Here is a 25044-nt window from a genome sequence, read left to right on the forward strand (position 1 = left end):
ATAAGATGTCATGAGGCGTCTATTTTTTAGGTCCAGTGACAGTTAGTGACATGGTAGTGGACTTTTCTTGGAGATGTAACAGAACATTCAAACCAGCTTTATATGATTGCAGGCCTTCTCTCTGTGAGTCAGGAGTTGTAATGTACCATATCCCAGTAAAATCCACACAAGTAGAGTAGAAAGTGTTTTCCATGGCCTGAGCTCTATAACAAATGTGACAACAGACAACTAAAAAATACAAACTTTTTTCCCCTCTATTGGTTAATCTGAAAATAGTTTTCTTAATGAATCATTTGGACCATAAAAAAACTGTGAAACATGTCTGTCACAGTGATCTATAGGTGATGTCATCAAATTTCCTTTTTTGTTCAACCAACTATCCAAAATCCAAACATATAGCAGCAAATCCATGGAAATTCAACATGAAATATTTGACATTTTGCACAAAATTATTAAAAACATTACTGGATCATCAAAGTAGTTGCCAATTAAGTTTCTGTTTACAGACTGATTGATTCATTATCAAATTTTTGCAGCTCCACAAAGAAACATTTGTATTTTCTCAGGAATATAATTGGTTACTGTGTGTGTGATAGTAGCTTATATGCGTTTGTGGTTTGTATGAGGCAAATTTGTCATTTTGGGTCTTTTCTTTTGTTGCTGTTTACACTTTTTTTATCTTAAATTCTCATGAATATTATTTGTTTCTATTTACTTTAATAGTTAAAACATATTGAGATCACCTATAATGGCATTTCCTACAGTCTATGAATAAAATGGGCTCACTGTTCATTGTCTGTGTCTGTCTGTAATGACTGGACTTTGCTTAAGTTGGCAGATCTTAGGGACTTCTATTGCAAAATACATTTCTAATGTTAGGTTGTCAGCGAGCTGTGTTTACCTAAAACATATCCAGTGGCGCTATAGTCAGCCAGCCATGAAATAGGTCTTTGAACGGCTTTGAATGTGTACATTATTTATCTTGCCATTTAAATATAACAAGCTGTCTTTTAAGAAATCTCAACATCACTCCGCGGCGATTAAATTGACCGCTTGGTTTAGTATTGATTACACATCAATGTTATTCTCATCAATTTATCGACAATTGGCTACTCTTCCAGGGTGTAAACAGGAGAACCAGACGATCCTAGAGCAACATGATTCAGATAAGGAGAGAAAGGAGACAATACTGAAAAAGTTAAGTTAATTTTCAGTCGGTGGTACTCAGACTTGTAAAACACTCAAGTCACATTTATTTATGTCCTCTTAAAATTGAGTACATTTGAAAACAAGTTAAAAAAAAACCCCTACTATTAAAGATCAACACATAAGCCCAGTCAACACCCTATAATGGGAATATAGCATTTAAAGCAAAAAACACTGTATGATATTATTACATAATAAAATTGTTATGGAAGCCCGGCCATCAATTTTAAGCACATTTTCAAATTAAATTATTTTTTTTGTAGTCCTCCCCCTGCTGTATTAGCTGCAGGGTCTGATGAATGCTGCAGCAGGTCGCTACAGCCCCTGAGGTGTTAGTTGTGGCCTGTAGGCGGCGTAAGAGAGCCCGTTTTCTGTAAAAACAACATCTCACCTTCTTTCTTTAGTCCAAGTGCTGGAGCACGTTTGAGTGACCATGGAGTGCGTTTGCTGTCATGTAGTTCAGCGTTAATACGGCGTGAATAGCAGAAGAGGGGGGACTCTTTTGTTTTTTTTTGTTTTTGGTGTGTGGATACGAGGAGTCACAGTCGAGCCATGGCTGCACGGGAGGAAGGAGAGGTTTTGCACAGTAAAATAAGGCACCACGACGGAGCTGGAAGTGTAAACAGCTCAGAGGGCTTCAGGAACGGCTATGTGAAGAGCTGCGTCACCCCCCTTAAACAGGACCATCAGAGGGGATTTTTGTTCAACGTGTGCAGGTTTTGCAACGAAGACATCCTCAATTCCAAATTGTTAAAGGTCTCTGCCCTCTACGTCGGCGCGTTTGTAATTTTCGCGGTTTCTTTTCTCATCTCCAGATGCTTGCAAAGTGACTCGCTTTGGGATTTGCGGACTTTTTTGTCGGGCTTCTCCCAGTCCATCAGTCCTTTATTCAGCATAGGATGTGCATTCTTCTTTCTGACGTTTTACCTGAGGCGGAAAAAGAAGGAAAGCAGCAAATGTTGGCTGGTGTCGCTGCCAGCATCGTGTTACCTCGGGGATTTTTTGGTTTTGCGGTTTTTGCAATGGGGAGAGGACCAGCACCAGATGCAAATGGTGGGCAGGTTGTTATTCGTGTTGGGGTGTGTGGGTCTGCTCACACTCATCCCCACTCTCAAACTCAAACACAGTGTTCTCATACTGGTTTTTGCCAGCGTTGTGTGGCTGGTCTCTTTCACAAGTTTGAGCGGTCTGCCCGCACTGCTCAGACCGCTCTTCGCCTGCTTTGCGGGGGTTTCTGGCTCCCTGTTGGGGCTCTGTTTTGACCGCTACTACCCGTCGAGGGAAGCTCCGAGCGGGATTGCCAGCACGGAGGAAAAGGTCCCCGTGATCAGACCCAGGAGAAGGTCCAGCTGTGTTTCTCTGGGGGAAACGTCGACCAGCTATTATGGCAGCTGTAAAATGCCTCGCAGACCTTCGTTGCCCTGTATATCCAGAGAGCAGGTAGGTCTCCCCCCGTCCAGGACCACGTCTGTTGTTGTAGTTGCCAAAGTATAGGCCCACTGTGATCACCCACATGTGCAACAGAGGAGGAAAACACCCAGTCTTATTGTAAAGGCCACACAAAGCAAATAAAACTACTGACCTACAGAAACAAAAACACATTTCCTCACAGATCAGTTCAACTGTTTCCCCAAAATGATCAGTTGCACCATCAGCCCAGCAGCAGATATATACAATAAGCTATGACTTGTAGTTCAGGAAAACATTGTGCTGTTAATGATTCATGTAGGTTGTTGCAGACCATTTCTGGTAGAAAGCAACCTTTTGCATTGCTATTATACAGGCATAAGTGTCCAAATGCATTTCAACCAATTAACAAAAATGTGTTTTATGAATTATTAATACTAATGCGTCCGTAGATGCATAATTATCTATGGAAATATCTTGTAATGGAATATCAACATTCAACATGCTATTGTGTGAAATCTAATAATCACATCAGTCATGTTTATCTTCATTTATTTAGGGACATTTCAATGTTTATATACTAGCCACTCAATGAAATGTGAAGATAACATGGTCTTACCAGCAGCATAGCAAATGTTATGGCCTACACAGTCCCATCTGACTGTAGCAGTCAACAAAACAAAATGAGGGTGAACACTCGCAGGGATTATTCAGTGTCCACAGTCCACATTCAGTGTGTTTCTTTTCCTTTTTATGTTTGCTTGTACACATGAAGCCTTTAAGAGTTCTGTTTTCACACTGTAGCTCCTTTCTGCTTTGCATTAGTTCTGTAAACCAATACACTGATATCAAGTGATATCCATACAAAATGCAGACTATCAGGTTGCATACAGCATGTGGTCGACAACAAAAAGCTGATGCAACTTAATTTGTGTGTAGACAACACATAACTAATGCAGATATTGATGTCTGTTTTATTTTTAAACAGTGTTTAAAAACAAAACATGCACACAAAGAGCAGTTCTGTAGTGGATGCCAAGCCGTCAGCTCACACACATTGTTTTTGTGTCCTTCAAGCTTTGTCAGAAATGATAAGAGAACTAAAAATGTATATCCAGCTTTCCTCAGTCGTGCTACTTCCAGCAGTTGTTTTTCACATCATTGTGTTTTAGGCTATTAGCAGATTAGCAGTCACACTGAGGTGGAAGGCCATAAACAGTGCATGAAAAGGGTAACAGAAAAAAAAAACAGGTCGGAGCATTCAAGAAGACTTTTCAAACCTTATTTGAATACACCATTTCACCATTTACCACATACAAAAACATTACACCCCAAAATGCACATTTCTGTTTTACTGAACGGCAAGAAGTGAATAAAAATAAGTAGAAGCCAGAATATTTTAACACATGTAAAGGTGGGGACTTTACTTTTACTTGAAATATGGTGCTCCAAAAGTATTTAGTCTTTCAGTTTCTTTTTAGGTAGGTGTAGTTTATACCACAGCACACGTAAACAGCACATGCAAAGCACAAAACCAGCAAGACGTTACCATTTTGAAGTCGGAAAAGGTAGCAAAACTTTTAAGCATTAGGTATCGAATACAATTTAATGTAATTAAAAAATAAAAAAAAGTTATTGTTACTTGAAATTGGAGCATTGGATGTCTAGTTAAGTAATTTCATTATTTGCCTGTCACAAAACTCCATACCAAAACATATTCTGTGTAAAACTGCTTAAAATAAAATAGTGCACAGAGATCTGGAAATGCAAAACATGAAAAAATTATGAATAAGAGGTAACTGAAGTGTATATTCATTCATTTTTCTCCACCCTAACCTGTAGGGAGTGAAATGAGACCATACACATACACCAGTAAACATGTATGTCTTTTTTTTTCTTAGTGTGTAAAATCCGAATATTATTTATGCATATATTAAAAAATACAGAGACTAAAAGAGATAGACACCATATACACAGTGGATTTCCTCTGGAAATTGTCAGTCAGGTGAATTAAAGTCTGTGAGTTGCCCGTTAGGTATGCATTCATGGTTGAGTGTGTTTATCAGTCTGTAGGTGTCAGAACTATGATGCAGATTACTGGCAACCTGTCTGCTGTGTTGTGCCCAGTGCATGCTGGGATAGTATTATGGGGATGCACTATTAGCAGTGCGGTTGATAATGTAGGGAAGATTGTCTTGGAGGCACTCATATCTTTAAAAAAGTAGATTTTTTTTTTTTTTGAGATCTTAGAAAATATTTGAATTTCAACTACTGATAACATGCCAAGGTTGTCTTTTTATTGGTTTGATTATAAGGAAATACAGTCAGCAAAGAAATGTAAACTGAGAATGAGAAATTATACTCTATTTTCTCTATATTTACTACAAAAAATGACAGATTCCGTATTAGAAAGGCACAAAGGGGGAGTTGGAAAGGTTCACTGGTGATGTCACACATGTTCTTCATCGTCACACACATTTTGCACACAACACCCTCCCCCCCGACATACACACCCCTCCATTAATGCATGTGCCGACTTTTGCACCATCATGAATATTCAAATTAAAACTACTGCGTCAGACAGTATGTCAAGACTACATCCACACTAATACATTTTCATTTTAAAACGAAAAGGATCTGTCCATCTCTCTGTCCATACTAGCAGGCCTATAAATAACTGCTAGACACAGGAATTGTCACTAATCACTCAAATAATAGATGTGTCTTGCTCATGTAGGCAGTATTAGCATTATAAAATGCAGAATTTAACTGCACAACAGCTGCTAGCATAGACAACAAGGTCAGCAACACCTGTAACTTGTTATCTATGTTTAATTAACCACTGGTAGTCAAGGCTGATGCTGGAAAAGGGTCACATGATTGGGGCGTGACAAATCAGGGAAGGATACATCATGACTGATAAGACCCAATCAGGAAGCGAGTGTGGGCATTTGCGTCATAGTTTTCAAAAGTCTCTGTTTCCACCGTCCAGAATAAAATACAATACAGGAGTTTTCAAGCTAAAACAGGGTCAGCAGCATTTTAAAACGTCTCAGTGTTAGGGGTTTAAATATACCAGAGTAGTGTGGATGCCAGGTGTAAACATAGCACAAAGTTGTGCATTTTAAAATGAAAATATAGCCTGACAAACAGCAGGACGAGAGCTGTACTGACAGTCACCTGAGTTTGCATTATAGGTCCAGTCTGCGTATGTGATCAGTGAAATTCATCAGGCATTTAAATTGAATGCATTTACCTTGTTTTTGCTCGTTTTGGTTGTCACATACACAATGAAAAGCTGCAATGCCTGAGTAATCCTTGCATTCAGAAACACAAAAAAATTAAGAGAATAGTTTGTAGACTCTGTCCAATTTGTTGTCATTTGTAAATCCCTTCTGTGAGTTCAAATTGAGGACAGTTATTAATATTTTTTTTTAAACATTTAACGTTTCAAGGTGTTGTTACATTAGTTTCTTCACCTGCTGAACCCCTAAATGTTTCATTTGGTATTACAGCAGCAGAAGTTTATTAACGGTTGTTAATTGTGCATACAAGGTGCAGCCAAGATGTGTAGTCTAAGCCATTGTGAGATAGAGTAAAACCAGTGGAAGCCTGTGGATGGTCATCTTGCTGATGTCTAGAGGCTGTTGGTTTTGTTTTTATTAAGGTACACTGAGGAGTTTTTGGCCATTAGTGGACCTCTAGAGCAAGACTTTGATGAGCATTTAACTGATTTATGCTTCCACGCGTCCTCTCTCCTCTGACCTCCGATCGTGACCCAGAAACTGATCCTTCTCCGCCATCATCACAGATCTTCCAATCCTTTAAATGCACCTCAGAGGAGATGAGCAGCGAGCAGGCTCCTGGAGGAGTTTACAGCGAGGAACCACAGGTGTATTCTCTGCGGAAGCTTTTTTATTGGCCAGTAACACCCCTTTGATTGAATGTGTTTACTGATTGGTCTACTTGTGGCATGAAAGCACCAAAAGTAGCTTTTCATATTTATTCATACATTTAGAAATACTGAATCATGAATCAATCATAAAAAAACACTCCTGTAATTTTATTATTTTCTTCATAAGCCAAAAGGCTTCTATTGTTTTCTGTTCTGTTTCAGTACATCTCTGCTCCTTCAGGAAAATATGACGTCACACAGCTGCTAGTCTCCTATAAAATCATCCTGAGCATGTAAAGGACGTCAGACTTTTAAAAATTAAATAAGCAACATTTTATTTAAACATATTCTCCAGGCTACAGCTGTTTTTGCTGAACCTAAAGACCGTAGGTTCTGTAACTAGCGGGTTTAATTTATCCATTTCTGTCTTATTCTGTGACAGTCAGATGCTAGATCTTTAATCAAATGATAAAACATTGGAGCAGTTATCAGGTGATATCGTTACAGCTACCACTATGTAGAAATGATTAAGTAAAAGTTTAAAGTCTTAATTTATTGTACATGAATTTTAAGTTTAAACTTTAAAGTTAAAACTGTTATTTAATAATTTCTACATATTGATAGCCGACTTTTACATATTTGACCGTTTAGGCACTGTGTGTTATGAGCAGTGACCGTCTTATCAACATGACGTTGGAATTAGTGAGGATGTCCTGTTTGACCAATTAAGTTCCTCGGTCCTCACATCTCTCGCATCCTTGCTGGGAGTAGCTGAGATGTGTCTAACACCTCGAGGAGATGTGTTAGCATAATGAAAAGCACCATGTTGTTTGACTGGTCTGACAGCACGCACATGAGGATGCACATGCATACCAAAAGCATACAATGGTTAGGCTATCAAGGCTAGTTTAATTTCTACTTTCACATTTTTAGGACATTGTTGTTGCTAGCTTGGACTTTATGTCAAATTGCCATATAATTATGTTTAGTTCCATATTTTTATGAAGTGTTTGTTGAAAGTAATGTCATAAAGTTGGTAATGTTGAAGTCGGTAATGAGTCGTAAAAGGCAGCTATGTGCTAATACATTAGGAGAATGGGACAGTGAGAAGATATGCCAAAAAAATGAAGGAAAGTGAATGCATCCAAATATGTTTTTAAACTTAAATAATAAATACAGTAAATTTAAGTAAAAAACACTGAATGTAAACACTACCAAGTTTACAAGTATGCAAGGCAGATGCAAAGGCAGTGAGCGGGAGGTGTTGATTTCACTACATGCAGTGCTACCAGCAAGCACATAGAAAATGTCATTTTTCCTTCATCCCTTCAAAGTTTCCACAGCCAGTTTCATGATTTTAGCAAACTACTGTTTTTAAGTACAGCAAGATGACATAAGAATGAGATTGTCTGAATGCAATTTACACACATCAGTCAAGCAAGTAGTATGCACCACTTTTAAGCTTAAATTATTGGTTTTTAAAATCCCATTTTTTTTATTAGGACATGATCCCTGCAGCATCTCGTCTATCAGGGAGCCATGTTATGATATTTTCTTTGACTCTCCTTCACCATTATTTTTAAGAATCTCTTGTTAATATCAGTTTTGATGAAAATCTTTTTCATTTGCATATTCTAAACAGAATTGTATTTTATCATATGAACAAACCATTGTGATCTTTAAACAAAAGCTAAAATAAATATTAAGAGTAAGTTTTAGGATTTACAGACTTCCTCATTCTTCCAAGAATCTATGTAACGTTATGGACTCAGTCCAAAGAATAATTATTTCATTAAAGGTCAGTTGTTCCATTTTGTTTTTTTTTGTTTTTTGTTTTGCTTGTGTGCAGTGTTGTGTCAGAGCACGGTATGTGTCTATCGCTGAGCGCATCTTTTATTTATTTATTTTGACACAGCACTGAGGCTACTCATTTAGACAAAGGTTTCTGTTTCTGTGAAGGTGCAATCTTACAGACGTGCACATAAAAACTGAAAAGCAGTGTACAGCACACCTGACATCAGTGTAGAATATTTAGTGCAGTGCTGGAGATGAAAAGAATTAATTTACCTTGTTCATGTTCAAGTCTGCAAATTCAGTTCCAGTTTTATATTAGTAACTCGAAACCTCTTGCACAACCAAAGCTTTATGGATTGACTGTGAGTGCCAGGGGTCAGGTACACTGAAACCTAGATTTATTGCATTAACTGTGTCAGTCTTTTGTGTTCAACTCTCCTTCAATGGGAGAGCTAAATAAGTGAGTTTGTCTTGTAAATGTGACACAGTGACAGAGCCCTGTAAAACTTTGTGTTTGCTAATTTTGTTGTGAGATTACTGTTGCACTTTCAGTCCGAGAGTCACACGAGCCTGAGATGCAAGCCTGAAACAAAACAAAAACTGGGACACTGATGTTGGTTAACATTATTTGAAAGTGAGAAATAAATTAAATATATTTACAAAATGTGTTTTGCATGATATTTATCTCAGTCATTAATCTAAAATTGCTGCTCTCCAAAACAATTATGTTATTGTCCAGTCTAAGTAGCGACCTGTTCTTGCCAAAAAAATGTTTCCCCTGAGACCCAATTAGTTGTTGAGATGAGGAGGATATAGTGTGATCATATTTTTTCAGCAGGATTAGTGTATTTGGGCTTTCATGGCGAGGATCTAAAAAGCTCTACTTCATGAGTAAGACCTTAGAGGCAGGGCTGGCTACGCAATGTTGTATTCAGGCAGAAGGCCCTCTTTTTGTGTGGTTTTCACTCCAAGGGGGCAGGCAGGGGTAAATAATACACTTAACTAACCCCCCATCCAGACAAGAACAGAGAGGCAGGCTGCAGAGAGAAAGGTTGGAAGGGAGAGCAGTGAAAACGCAGAGCAGCTCTCAGCTGTCACGTTCACTTGCTGTAAAGCCATGTGGAATGATATAACATTGACGTCACAACCCAGTGACGTACCACAGGGTGATTGCAAAGAAGAAAAAAAATGCCAAGTCTTATTAATCGCCCTGTAGAATATAGTGTCTGCCTCCAGCAGTGATGAGAGGGGGAGAAATTGTCCGTCTTCAGACGGTGTGCAATAGAAAGTGTGTTTAGGTGGAAAGAGGTGCCACAGAGAATTGTACCAAAGACCACTTCGCTTGTTTATCCAGAAACTCAGAAGAAGCTGTAGGATTTTTAGATTTTTTATAATTTTATATGACAAAATAATACATTTTTATAATGCCAAATGTTCCTATTTAGATAATACCATCAGCACAGTGGTTTAAGTGTATTCAACTAATTATGAAATTCTACTTTAATGGAACAGAACAAATGATTATTATAGTAGAAAAGAGAAAATAATTGGTATAAAATCTAAAAGTAGATTTGTGGTTTAAGAAGATTATGCTTGTATTTAGGGCTATGTGTAATGTGTAAAAAATCAGATAAGATATTTATGACAGACATATATACAAAATAGCAATATTAAATAAATAAATAGCTAAATAAATATAAATATTTATTTATCAATATTTATTGATGAATAATGATCAATAATTCGGATACAATGACTAAGTCGTTAAAGGCAAAAAATAAAACAGCTAGAGCGGTCTGGTGTGTTCAGAAAATGACATCACCTTACTGTAATGCAGTATTTAAAACCAGGAAACAACCACACTTATGCCATATCACAGTATAAAGATATCCAATATCTAGGATGATATCTAGTCATGATAACATTATATTATTGATATGTTGCCCAGCCCTACTTGTAAGTGTAGATATTGAATGGTCATTATAATTTTCAGCATAATATAATCATTTTATAATTATTTTCATACCCAAATTGAATTACAGCTCATGTTCTCTTCATACTGTTTACGTAGCGTCAGTGTCTGTGGGGATGAAAGCCGTCATGTGTTAAGTGACACTGTCTACTGACTCTTTTTTACGCTGGTTCACTATTTCCCAAACTAAACAAGTGTCTCAACTAATTGTTAAATTTAAGATATTGTGTGTGTGTGTGTGTGTGTGTGTGTGTGTGTGTGCGTGCGCAGTGTTCTGAAACAAACATTCAGTTATTTTTTCCAATGTACAGTAAACATTAGTTATACAATATATCAATCTAGTATAAAAATAACAATAGTAGTTGTTGTTTTTTTCAAGCTTAATGTAAAAGTACGAAAAATAATCAATTGTGCTTAGAATATGTCATTTTACGCTTGAAAGTATAAAATAGAAGAACAAAAGATTTGTAGTTAATTTCATAATCTAGTTTATTTTACATTTATCAAATTTTAAGCATTTTATTTATCTTGTAGTTGGAATATATTGTGGCCTCTTGAGGACTGTGCAAACACAGAAAGGGTTTGTTGCCTAAAAATAAAGGCCATTAAATGACAAGTGTTATCTGCAGTTAAAGGTTATGTGTGTGTGTGTGTATGTGTGTGTGTGTGTGTGTGTGTGTGTGTGTGTTTGTGTTGTTTTGAAGGAAACTTAAATCTTGATATCAGCAATGTAATATACAAACTATGTGAAAACAGAACAGCTTGACAGTACTAATACTCAATTTTATTGTACTTAAATAATTTCCGGATCCTGGTAATTAGAACTGGAAATATGTTTACTTAACAGAAGTCTTTGGTCGTTAATGTGACTTTTAAGTAGTTAATAATATAATTCTCCACGAAGAAATGTGACCTGAGCTGAGCTGTTGTTGTAACTGAACGAGAATGACGTGTGAGGTTAACCTCAGTGTTTAGGAGCTTGTGTAACATTTGCGATATCAAGACCAAGATGTCCTAATTCATCGCTTAGCAACTCCTCATCGATGTCACAGGTAGCTGTGATAGTAGGTAAACATTTTGTGCATGCCAAATAGAGAGCTGAATCAGCATTTATGCATTTAGCCTCTATCTATAATGAAGTTTGTTCAGGTGTTTTTTGATTCATATTTTAAATGTTCACAATATAATGCTTTTTGCAGTCTTGCTGATTAAAATGTATCCTCCTGTTATTTGATCCAGATGGGCTGCTGTGACGGCTTCTGTGAATAATATTCTCATCCCTCTTTCTTTAAGGTCAAACCTAGTTTGCATAGCTGCTTTGAATTTTTCATCGGCAGCAGCAGCAGCCGGGCCGGTAGAAAGGGTTAAGTTGAGCGGGGTACTGTGTGTTTGGCTGACTGCAGAGTGAAACAGGATGCAGCGACTGCATTGTCAGCCTGCTGGTGTGAGTGCAAACAGATGAGGAAATGCTGGATCGGGTACTCCAAAACTCGGGTTACCCTGGAAACGGTTTGCGTCATGATCACCAGCAATTAGCTTGCAGCTCTTTAGTTTTCGTGATAGGTCTACCAGAGCTTAGCCTAATGACTCTGATGTCTGAAGAGTCACCATCACCAAAGAGGACTCGCAAAATGTTCATAGATGGTTTAATTTTGTTTAGTCCTTTGACATTTTGTCTATGAAATAAGTCTATAAATACAGTTATTTTAGGCTTTTTTTTATGCTCTGTTTTTAAGCTGCCTATAAAGTGCTGTGCAGCGTGTCCTCTCGTTCTTTTTTTTCCTCTAATGAGTCTTGATGTGATGTCCTGACCTCGTTTATCTGCTTGTATTATTATAATGTACAAAGCGTATTTGTTGCTGAGTTTGTGTATTGTTGAGGCACAGATTGTTGGAGTGGAGAAAGGGATGCCGAGCAACTATCACCAACCAAGTTTGGGCTAATTAGACCTTTTTTTTTCTGTGACTGCTGTATCAGCCTCCCATACTTGGCCGGTTTTCACAGAAATGACAGATAAGATAAGTAATGACAAAATGTTCCCGAAGCTGTTTGCAAACACAATCAAGCTCTTTTTCTTTTTTTTTTTAGTTTGAGGAGACGTTAAAGATTTTATGCGCAGCTCATCTCAAAGGAGTCTGATTACACCACAAGGTCCCCAACAATGCAAACATTTCTGGTGGCTTAGCTTTCAAGTTCAGGATGAGGTTGTTGAACCTTGCATGTGTCGACTGTTTGTTCAGCCCAGTGACGGGGTGAGAGTAAAAGGAGGAAAAAAAGCACAGCTAGGTTTTGTGGAGGGCTGGTCGAACTAGACTGCTGTGACATAAATGGTGGGAGCCCATGTTTAAATTGTTAGGCTGTGGGAATGAATAAGTGGGGGTGAAGAATGTAGTACATTTTATTTTAAGGTAGTCTTTTTTATTTTTTTTATTTTAACTGATTACCTACTGCAGGTATTTACTGACTGTTAATAGTTTCCAGATGATATTATTGATGTAACATGATCTCTTCCTTTAATAATCTAAAGGCTTTCAATGATAATTTCAAGGGATTGTCAGAAAATCTTTGAGTCGCACGCTCACTGACACATTACACAGCAATCTTGTCAAAATGTACCCCCCCAACACACACACACTTTTCTGTCCCTCATTTTATTCTTCCTATCTCCGTTTCTCATTCTCTCAGAATTTCTTTCTGTCTTTAGCTGTGCACCTCTTTTGAAAACGGTGTCAGCACTGCTGCTTTTACACCAAAAGGCTGTTGCTAAGTGACGGTTGACGTCAGCCGCAGCTACAGAGGAGGGCTTGTGTGTGTTTAGCAGCTGAGGGCAGATCCCACTGAAAAGGGCAAAACTGTGAAGCACTATTAGTCACTGCAATGAAAACCCTAACTTCCACCAACAGGATCGCCATTTCCAATTACTGTGCAAAATTTATTCTGAGTGACTTATGGTAAAGTAAATCTTTCAAAATGGAATTGTGAGGTTTAGACACATTTTTTTTTTTTTTTTTGGAGAAACTGCTCCCGGCCAGTCCCCACCCCCTTTTCTTCACTCTTTCTTTAGTCTGTCGCTGTCTCCTTTTCTTTCTCACTTTAACCTCCGTCCGCCCCTCCCCCAACACACACACACACACACACACGGACACGGACACGGACACACACACATACACAGAAGCTCAAATGCCAGACCCCCCCCCCCCCCCCCTTCCCCCTCACATAATGTAAGTGAGATTTTGTAGATAGATTTTGTGTCTGACGAAGGCCTCTGACTCTGAGCTTCAGTGTGATATCTCCCCCATCCGGCCAAGGTTGCTCTTGATCTGCTCGCCATTGTTCAGTGTAATCAATTCCTGGGGACCTGTATCATCCCCCCCCCCCCCCCCCTCTCTCTCCTGTGACAGCACATGAAATTTGACCTGTTTGAGGGCACAAACATAAAGCTTATTAACTACATTATTATAGATAAAATTATTAAGGTAATAGTGACCATTCTTTTTTTCCAATTTGCAAGGATTTTATACAAATTTGTTTTGTTTGAAAAAGCCAAATTACTATACCAAAATAGTTGGCTTGTGCATGCTTTACATACACAAAAGAGGATATCTTTGTTTGTATGTGAGAAAGTTAGAGCCTAAAAAACAGTAGTAGACTGTCATGTCTGAAGTCTGTGATGTAAGTTATATACAGGCTGTTGGTGGAGATAAACTGGCACCAGCAGGGACTGGTGATCTTTGTGTAGAGATAGGTGTTTGCGGCAGTCATATGGAACTCACTGATGGCAAAACAAGTGAGCGCAGACTACATGTTTTAATCGAAGACTCCCTCTGCTGCTAAGGTATGGTGTTCTATTTAGATAGAGTCAGAGCTGTGGCCCGCCCCAAACTGTTATTGCTCCCTGTATTGCTCATAAGCATTTTTGAAGAGTGACATCCAGTGATTAAGACCTCATGTGCAGTAGTTTAGTAGTAAGGGAGACAGCCCTGCAAGCAGAAGGCCAGTTTCCTGCTTATTTTGGTAACTGAATACTGTATTGAAGTGTCAGTGAAGAGGACGCTGATTCCCCCTCAGCTTCATGTGGACAGTACACCTGACACTCCGGAGGAGAGCCAAAAAATGTGTGTCTTCATTCAGTAAATCACTGCATTTATACACAATTTACTGAAAGCTTTGAAATGGTGTCTCTCACTTTCTAAAACATTTGCTAAAAGCTCTTTTAAAACCTAACTGTCATGTAATGCTGTTTTCATCTTGGCTGTAATGTCCTGGGCCGGCTGCCGCTATGTGACCCTCGTTGTTCTTTTCTGTCCTGAACCTGTATCAAAGGATCAACTGGATCAACAGTGGACTTGATGCCACATATCGACATCAGGCTGCCTGACATGGCACCATAGACATTGGGCATTTGGCACTGAGTGCTCAGCTGCAGACAGCAGAAGATGGCTGGGGGTTAGACATGGATTAAAGATGCAGCATTTGCGTCATCAGGTGAACTCTACCGGGTGTTGTGGTCATAAAGAAAATGTTGTGTTACTGTTACTAAATGATGTAAAAACTTAGACACATCCGGTCGATTGAAGTACAGGCTTAAAGCAAATGGAGAATAGGAAGATGGGAAATACAATTGAGATTTTTGTAGGCTTGGTAGTCAGCTGTAAAAGTTTTAAAATTTTTTTATAGTTTATGTCCTTCTTAGTGGTAACAGCTACAAACTAAATGCTTGCAGCTGTTGCCATGAAAGATAAAGAACAGCTCACAAAATGAGAATCTTACAAATGTAACTAAAGCATTGCTAAATCACCAGCAGTGTGCTCACAATTGCATACAAATAAATAAAAAATTGCAAATACATTTATATTATACTTGCAAGTTTCCTCTATAATGAAAATGCTCTTGCCTGGTGTCAAGTACTCAACCAGTAATATAATAATAATAATAATAATGATGATAATAATAATAATAATAATAATAATAATAATAATAATAATAATAATAATAATAATAATAATAAACTAAAGTTGGTTTCTGTAATATTATTATAATGTAGATTATCATTGTATATTTTTATACAGCTAACTGCAGCCCCACCAAAGACAAATGTTGGTTGCGTATGTTAGTGTGAGGTTAAAGTCTTTCTTAAACATACCATAGAGGTAGTCTGTTAAGCTATGTACACAGAGGATATCATTAATCATGTTTTAGACACATTAGCAGGCTGAAAAGGCAGAAAATGACAGAAGGTTAGTTATTAGCTTGTCATGGAGCAACGGTGCAATGAGGGAAACAAACTAAAGGTCACATTCAGGAGGACATTTAGGCAGTGCTGCTCTCCAAAACAAACCTCACCTCGAAGTAACAACTGCAATGAAATGTCTTGTGGATTTCCCCTAATTCCAGTCTATACATCACGGTGCTATACATAATAGAATTTTCCATTCAGAATGCACTGTGTCAGATGCTTCATGAAAATAACCTACAGAGATGTAAAGGCTGTTCCAACCAAAGATTGTTTTTCAAAACAGATTGAGAAAGTCTGAAAGAAAAACTGTGTAGAATATAGTGTTGTGGAGTGTATGCAAATAAATGCCACCTATCTTGAAGATCATAATTTCATTCTGTAAGTCTAACCAAATTCACATTTTCTAGCTGTCCCTTTATTTTATCCTTAAATTTGACAAATATTGTTTGGTGATATTGCTGATATTATTCTTATAAAAGTCCTATACTTAAAAAAAAAAAAAAGTTAAACCAAACCTCTTGATACCTAGAAATCCAAAGTTCTACCCCTCCAAAAAAGGATTGTATACTACACAAATCTTGGTAAACTAAGTACATGTAGGCTTCACCTTTGCTCTCCTTAACTCTGTTTAGTAAACCTACCTCAGGTTTGTTTGTGTAACTCTGACTTATCTGACAGTCGGCCAGTGTTCCAGTATTTATGCCATGTGGCATCTGTCTCAGGTGATGTAGGCAAAGCTTGCCGAGCTCTAAGTTCATACTTACGGATGTAAAATGATCTCCGGCAGTTCCAGCATTATGTGCAGACCCACTCTGTCAGCACTGCCTTCTGAAGATGATTTATTGAGTTGAACATAACACTGAAGACCCCAGTCGCCCTGAAAGCCACTTTTCCTGCCTGGTGTCATTGTGTTTAATCTGCAAACTGCATGATGATTTTGCAGATTTTAGTTTAAAAAAGACGACAGATATATAGATATAAAACTTACTTACATACTTACACAACTTTATGTTTTAATTCATTTAGGATGCATTATGTTTACATTGTTTTAACAGGCAATGTTGGCTCTGAGATTTATGTTTGGTGGATGCATTTAAAGCAGATCTACAAATATCTACAAATAAATTGAATATCTTGTGCTCAGTGAAATATCCCTGGAGTCATGTGACTGGTGCGTCCTGTGATGAAGGTCATGCCCACATATCCTCCCTGGAATGCTTGTGTGGTAACTGGCAGAACTATGTACTCTTCTCTATTTAAATGTGAATATTTTTGATACAATCCTTTCTGAATGAAAAAAGGAAACATGGAAAATCAGTGAAATGTGTTCTTAACTGAAGAAGTTATTCAGTATTTTTTAAGAATGCTGGAAGTCAGAGGTGTATGTGTTATAACTTATTCTTGTGTGTTAATAATGCCTGATCATATTTTATATTGTAGAGGTAGTTGTACAGATATGCAGCATAATTTAATTTGATTTATTTCTTGCCTTTTTTATTCAGTTATTCTTTAGATATAACTGGTCCTCCTAACTTTTTTCCTTTGATTCATAAAAGTTGTGACCTCCCTCTCATTGTCTCTCTGACTACCTCTTTTTCTTCCTGTTCATCACTGACAGCGTACTGACCTCATGGTAGGCTGACAGTCTTACTTCACTATGTGTGCGCTAAATACCAGGGACTCCACAATGTGAAATACCGTAACACCCCGCCCATGTACCAAGCAAGAGTGGATTATTCTCATGAAACATCAACTTATTACAATTGGACTTTGTAACAAAAGACATTTTGTGGCCACTTGCACTGCTGTAGTGTCTGTTTATGGTTGTTGTAAACTATCAGCAGGGTTGCTGTTTAAGTATGCTCACTTATGTTTATTAGAGAGCTTCCAGTTGTCTGTAGTCTCGCCATACCCTGGTGGATTCTTGCACTCTCATGATTTATTGATTCACAACATATAATAATTATTATTAGTATTATACATTATTAACTGTTGCCTGACTATAGAGGAATCAGAGATAAATTAAGATCAGTGAGGAAAGACAAACATTAAAATGGTTATAAAATACAGTCCTAAAATATATATATATATATATATATATATATATATATATATATATATATATATATATATATATATATTAGGGCCGGGACTCGATTAAAAAAATGAATCTAATTAATTAGAGGCTTTGTAATTAATTAATCGAAATTAATTGCATTTTAATCGCATATAAATATTTGACCTAAGAACAGTGAGAAGTAATTTTGTTCACATGGATTTTTAGTATACCATTGAATAATGACTGAATACATAAGCTTAAGCAACAAAAATATTGTTTATTTTTGTTCAAGTCCAAAAGACCTGTGCAATTTTTGCCATTCAGTGTAGCAATAGCATATTTAGAAATATAGTACATTTCAGAAATTCAGGTAGCCTATAGCTACCACACTAGCGTCCACGCTAGCTGCTATATGTTTTGCATTGAGGTGATACTTGAGGCTCGATGTGCTGCGGTGATATGCAAATTCCTTGTTGCATAGCTTGCACACAACCATGCTCTTATCGACACTTCCATCCGTTCGTTTTTTGTAACAAAATTTCCCATCCACGGGGCCAACCAAAGCGGTCTCATCAGCTACTTCGTTCATGTTCACTGTGGTTTGTTGTAGTCGTCTGAAACTCATCCAGTGAGAAACGTTCCGCGGTGCAAAAATAAGTGCGATTAAAATGCGTACATTTTTTTAACACGTTAATTATTGTGTAATTAATTAATCTTAATTAACGCGTTAAAGTCCCGGCCCTAATATATATATATATTTTTAAAAAAAAATAAAAAATACACATATATATATATATTTATTTTTTTTAAACACAGGCTTTAAAGCTTTATTATTTGATTTCTGACCACTAGAGGGCAGAAAAACTCATTTGAACTCCCAACTCCTCAAATACCAAAACTTTGTCGTGACACTTTCATCAATTTTCAATGCGCTGGGTTCCCCTTAGCATCATTTTTCAACATGCAGGGTAGCCCGATAGACCTGTATAAAACTGACTGTATAAAAATGTCTGAAATAGATGCCATGAGACCGATGACATCTATATGAGATGACAATTGTCCTTATTCAGAGGTTGCATGTTGGGTGGATGGCTAAATTAATAGGCAAAAAGTGGACTCAGTTGGATACCACTGTTCGCTTCCCTGCTTCCAATCATCTACCTAGACCTAACCAGACCTTAACTAAAGCATTGTCACACCATAAAACATAATTATTTTTTAACAGTGATTTGTAAGGGTTGCTGTAGCCACAAAAGATACTTCCAATTAACATGCATTACATAGATTAAATGTCTACTACTGTGATACTGCATGTTGAGAAATGTGTCCAGTAATGACACAGATGGGTTTTCACTGGAGTAGGTTGAAAGCCGGGTGCGTCTTATACAGACACTAAAGGATGTCTTGTCTGTCAGCATCCTACACCGAGGGGTGTGACAAAGCGTTGGTATTTGAAACCCTGGAAATGAGAACGGGTTGCACAGACACATATCTCTCACATATTAATACCATATATAACTCTTATGGCTATATTGTGTTTGCAAAGGGTTGCCAATATATCAAACAGACACTGAGCCATAATTTTAGCCAATGGAGTCGTGTTTCTGCCGTTATAAATGTGAGTTTATTATTAGTCTCCTTCATGACCAACTTTTGAGACGTACATCTGGGTCTGTAGTTTGCTAGATGTTCGACGTTTTAATGGCAAATTTGTTTGTCTGACATTTGACACCCCAAACCCTAACCGTTTTAAATGTTTTCAGATTATGTTCATCTAAACAGATATGTGTGTAAGATTTAGTGGCATATATCAATGACGTTGCAGATTCCAATGAACTGAATACCCCTCCCATCCCTTCCATGTATATAGGAGAACCTACAATGGCGAAACTCTTGAAAAACATGAAAGTTCCTCTCTAAAGGCAGTGTTTAATTTGTCCGTTCTGGGCTACACCACAGAAGAGGACCCACTCCATATGTAGATATAAAGGGCTCATTCTAAGATAATGAAATCACAATTATAATTATTTTCCTTACTTATGTTTATTATAATCAATTTCCGCAAAGTTGGTTCCCCTAGATACCACTAAATTCTACACTGCACCTTTAATTTATGATCTGGTGTTTTTGTAGGCCCTCACACTATCCAGTCAGAATCATCAGATAAAAACGGGTATCTGTGAGACACTTTGAGAAGTACATGTTGGAGCCCCGTATGATGCTGACCTTTACCTCTGTGATCCAACTCAGGCCAACACACCATGATCGGGGAGTCAGAAAGGACAACAACATGTCCTTTGTTGCTATGGAGCACACAAACAGAGTCTCGCAATGAATTTGTTCAGAGTGTATTGAATTTGCATGAATCAGTCTCATATAGCCATTAATTTATTAAAATGTAGTCGCAAATAGCCTAAATAAAAAGTAGCAAGACAGCAGACAAATGTTGAAATACTTAAGAGGGGCCAGTTGTGTATTGATTTTGACCTTTAATTTGACAAGTGTACAACTGTAAGCTTCTTAAGCTTTTTTTATTTAACCCCTGTCACCTTAGCCTTAATGGAAGGTCTGGGAATTTGATACGTAAAGGAGAAATAAGAGGCTGCTTACAGCCAGTGATGGTTGCTTGCTTGTAAATGATTTACTTAATGCACAATTTCTGTTGTGGTCTCTTGTCTCACTGTTCTTTGTGTCTGCCTCTCTCTTTTCCACTTCCCTGTTACCTCCTCCTCCCACTGCTCGACTCTGATGGATGGCGTTTGTGTTCACATGCTTGTTATTGGCCAGAGCTCCAGGGCTCAGGCGTTAGGTTGTGTTTATGAGAGGAGCCTGCACTGATTCCATGATAAAACCAGATGTTCCCTTACAAGGCTTCAAGCCTCCCTGATCTAGCTCTCATGTCCATATCAGGTATAACCTTCCTGTTGTACTCAGGCCTCCCGGCCTCCAAACTATAGATCGCTCTAGGGCTCCACAGTGGTCAAAAAAGGTTGCATGTGAAGACATACATCACATATTTGCACTTTGATACCAAAAAAACAGTCGTAAAAAGTTAGAAATTGCTGGGAGTTTGGACTGATGTGAAAGAGTTTTTGATTTTTTTTAGAAAAGAGAATTTGCAATACAATACTGTGCTTTACTAATTAATGCAAAATACTCTGAAACCCAAACAAAAACAGCACAGTTTTCTGTGTTTTGCTGTAACATAATAATATTTCAAAAGAGAAGTGTCAGAAATGAGAAATTGGAAGCAGTGATTTCTTTTCGATAAATGACTCAACCATTTAATTGATTATTAGCACTGCTCTCTATACATTTTCAGCTGAATGCTATTTCAAGTAATCAGTTGCTCATTTCAGCACTGGATCCTTTATAAAAAATCTTCACATGTAGAATATCAGTACGTCTTAATTAGTCCTAATATGACTAAGCCTAACATGACAAATATACCTAATATACAGTACAAGGGAAAGAATGGTCACACTTTCTCTTTGAAGGGAATGGGGAGGAGTGTCCAAACTGTGTATGTCCTGGGTATGGCTGGCATGATCAATAAGTATACTAAAGTTTTCATAGGAACATATGGTAATGAGTCATACAAAATCACTGTCCTTTTCAACTAACAGATAAGAGCCTGACTGTTTTCCAGTCGGCCTCATTGTACCGTGCTCAAGGTCTATCAGATGCAAAACACCTCTCAGCATTTTATAATACTATGATACAAGATTTCACAACTTCAGTCAAACTTCTCTTTTCTCATTCAGCTAATTAAGATAGAATGTGTGCTATACATAGTATTTAATAAGCAAACAGTGCATTGCTGGATGACATTTGAATTGCGTTGCATTGGACTGCGGCGAAAGTTGAGCCATGTTGAACTTTTTTTAGACATGTTTTTTATTTTATTTTCTTTTAAACAAAACAAAACATTTTTATGCTGGACCCTGCAGTGGTATCATTGAAATGAATAAGAAGGCTTGGCTTTTCCACTTAGCTCCATACCAAATGTTCAGACGAGTAACAGTAGTGCAAGGGACTGTCTTGATGGGAGTGTATTGTTTCAGCTATGGGTGAGACAATGAAATATGATCCAGGAAGTCTGCTTTGACTAATAGATCCATGAGTTTGGAGGCTTATCAGATGCCAAAACACTGCACAACAGTTTTACAGGATTTTACATCTCTGAAAAATTAGCACAGCTGCAATTATTTTATCTTTTGTCTCAACCATCATGAGGTGATTCGTGTAGAACAGAGTAGTAGAAATGCAGTGATCACATTCCAAAGTAATCTACTGTATTTGCAAGTATTTGAATGTCCAATGCAGTGCCTTGCCACATGGAGCTTCATTGCATTGTAGCAATATTTGAGCCAGGTCCATTGAGGACTATCAGTTTATTTTGTTTGCAGTCCTCATGGGCATTACAGTTTTTGTTTCATGCCTATATTATGAATGGTTATAAAAAAAAAGAAAAAAAGATTGTTTACATTCAAACCTAAAACATATGTAGAAATGAAAAGCCATGCAAACAAAAGGCAACATTACATCTCCATGTGTGTAGGATGTGAGATCTTGCCTTGAACAGTAAAGCCCCCTGGTCCAGGGCCTGGGCACCGTTTCAACAGAAAACATTCGCACTGAGATCATCTTTGTCCCCTGGCATATATGGAGTCTTTGATAATACTAGCTTTAAAAGGGGTTGTTGTAAACCAAATTTTAAGAATTGGATAACAACAGAGAGGCCAGACAGGCAGATCTGGTTACTTATTGTACCTTAATAAACAGCTGCTTACATTTTTTTTATGACAAATTAGGCTCTCTTCAGACTCTGATTGTACATTCAGTGCGTCACAAGGTCAATGGTCCTTTTAATAATTACTTGTTTTAACACTGGGTAAACCTGGGATATTTATATGAACCTGCAGATCAGCAAATCAATGTCAGCAGAAAGGACTTTGAGAAGTACAATTCAGAATATTTACACTTGGGCTCTTTGCCACCAGTCTCTAAAGGTCATACATGCTTATATTCTTGCCAATCTCTTGTGATAGCGATGAATTGCTGCAGTCCAGGTCAACAGAAAATTTAAGCTCAGTTAAATTGTAACCTCCATATACAGCCTGCAACTATTTATAGGGGCATGATTTACTGAGTGGTTTCCTGTAAACGTGGGATCAAAGTCATGCTTGGATTAAATCCCAATACGTGGAATACGTTTTGTTGCATAAAATCTTCTGTGTAATGTATTGATTTAATCACTTTTAAAAAGCTAATCTTTGTTAACGAATACATATATTAAATATTTGTGCACAGACTGTGCTGTGTTTTGAACAGAGAATTTGGCTATGTGAGCTTTTCCACGGTCATGCAAAATAAAACGGACGATGTGAAGAGCAGCTTTGAATTTAAGAGACACAGTTTCAAACACCAAGTCTAAATAAATTCTTTCTAACTGTGACCTATCTTCTAGCAGTTTATATGATTATATTTTTCGATCTTTTTGGCATTTTTTAATTTACCAGATAGTACACAATTGAATTAGAAAAGAGGGGAAACAGATACCAAGAAAGATGAATGGTGTCAGTCAGATTCAAATACAATTTGGTCTGATTTTCTTTGTATGTCTTTTGTTGGATAAAACAATAAGTAGTGTACATGCTGTGTTTTGCCAACATTGATAGCTGTCTACTGAGTTTTGGTGTTGAGTACAAAAAGTTATGTGCCGTTTAAGCATGAAACATGCCATTGTGGGAAAAAGTTCATCATTGACGTACTATGGTTGACCTTACTCAGATTGTGGCATTTATGTTGTTCCTGCATGTTGTGTTTGTCATTATGCAAGCTCCACTGTGTCTGGCAACCAGCCAACTGCAGAAACTTCTGTGAGAGTCATTGCTGAAAGTTAAACTGAGATGTTTGTCTCTGGTTTAGCTACACATTTCTTGTCAAACCATTTCACCTTATCATTCACCTCTTTAGTTGCCCTAAATCACAAGGTCATAACAGGTCACAATGGCAGGAGAGTTACTTTATTGTCGTGGTTTTTCTTTTTTTTTTGTCTGATAGGACTGAGTCATATCAACAGCAATCACAGATTACACATTAACTTTATATATTTAACTTAATAACAATACATTGAAAAAAAAGATACTGAAGGATTATATTTTAAATATGCTAAGTTATTTTAAACTGCTATGTAGGGTTAATGGCATATGTACTGTATATTTCAATGGTATTTTTGGCTGGACCAGTCAAAGAGAGATTAACAGATAATTGAAATTGAAACATCCCAAGATATGAGTGGAAAGTGCAACTGCATTCATACTCCTTTGTTTTTTGACTCAAATGTTTGTTCAGTTAGGGCTGGGCAATTAATCGAAAAATAATCGAAACCGACATTTACAAAATCGACTTAATCTTGCTCATGTCAATTAATCATGGTGTTCACTGTTGCCATGACAATAAAGGTTGTGTATCTTTAAGGAATTTGAAAACTTGTCTCCACTGATCATTTTAACCCAAACCATGATCTTTTCATAGTTCTAATCAAGTGGGTTTTGTGCCTAAACTATACATTAACCACAGCGTCACACCTTAAAACATCATTATTTTCACTCCCTAAAGATACTCATGTGTGAAAATATCACAAAATATCGCGTGAGGGCAGTGTAAAAATACAAAACAAAAGAAACTGTGAAAATACATAATTGTTCATCAAAGGTGGAGATATTCGTTCATTAATCGTAATCGAGGTTAAAAGTTCAATTAATCGTTTTTTGATTTTTGCCATAATCGCCCAGCCCTAACTTCAGTACACTTTAACAAAAAATATTACTGGGACCTCTACAAAAAATTGACAATGAACATTTCATATCCAGTAATTCACATTATAGACACCACTGACTGTCACTGTAATGGCCACAGTTTCACACATTAAAGTCTGTGTAAACAATAAATATGTGTTCTGAGTTTGACATACCACAGAAAAGTGTGTTGTTAACCACCCTGCCAAATTTGAATGATTAAAAAAAATCGCCAAATATATGAAATTAAGCTTCAAAGTTGTGTACAAACCAGCCTCTTTCTCTGCTCCCAAACGCTGTGGGCATGCCCGCCGAGTTCGCTGAAAAACCCGCCCCCTACCAAGTGTCACCTGTCAATCAAAGTCACCACCTCTACCAGAAACATGGACGCTACGTCTGAGAGCCTTCTGCCGCTAGCTCAGCTGTTAGCTCGGCGGCTAACTCGGTGGTTAGCTCAGCTAACTGGCTAACTGTAGACTGTAGTAGTAGTAGTGTGCGTTGAATGTATTTATAACATAGACTGTATATAAGAAATGGACCTAACATCCGTGACGTCAGCCATTGGTTTGTGGACTGCTGCTCGGAGGCCAATAGTTTCGGATCTGAGCAGCGCCATCTTGAAAATTTCAGGTGCATGCCGGGAAAAATAAAAACACGGATTCTACTTATATG

General features: G+C 37.5%; 1 protein-coding gene across 1 annotated transcript in view; it reads left to right on the forward strand.

Moving 5' to 3' along the window:
* The first annotated feature begins 1437 nt into the window (after positions 1-1437).
* pde3b (phosphodiesterase 3B) overlaps positions 1438-25044 on the forward strand; it is a 52186-nt gene continuing 28579 nt past the window's right edge. Inside the window, exon 1 of the mRNA XM_062423183.1 lies at positions 1438-2646. Within this exon, the coding sequence (XP_062279167.1) occupies positions 1759-2646 (888 nt within the window). The 5' untranslated portion in view covers positions 1438-1758. The remainder of the gene's footprint in view (positions 2647-25044) is intronic.

This window comes from Scomber scombrus, chromosome 1 (assembly GCF_963691925.1).
Source record: "Scomber scombrus chromosome 1, fScoSco1.1, whole genome shotgun sequence".
NCBI lineage: Eukaryota > Metazoa > Chordata > Actinopteri > Scombriformes > Scombridae > Scomber > Scomber scombrus.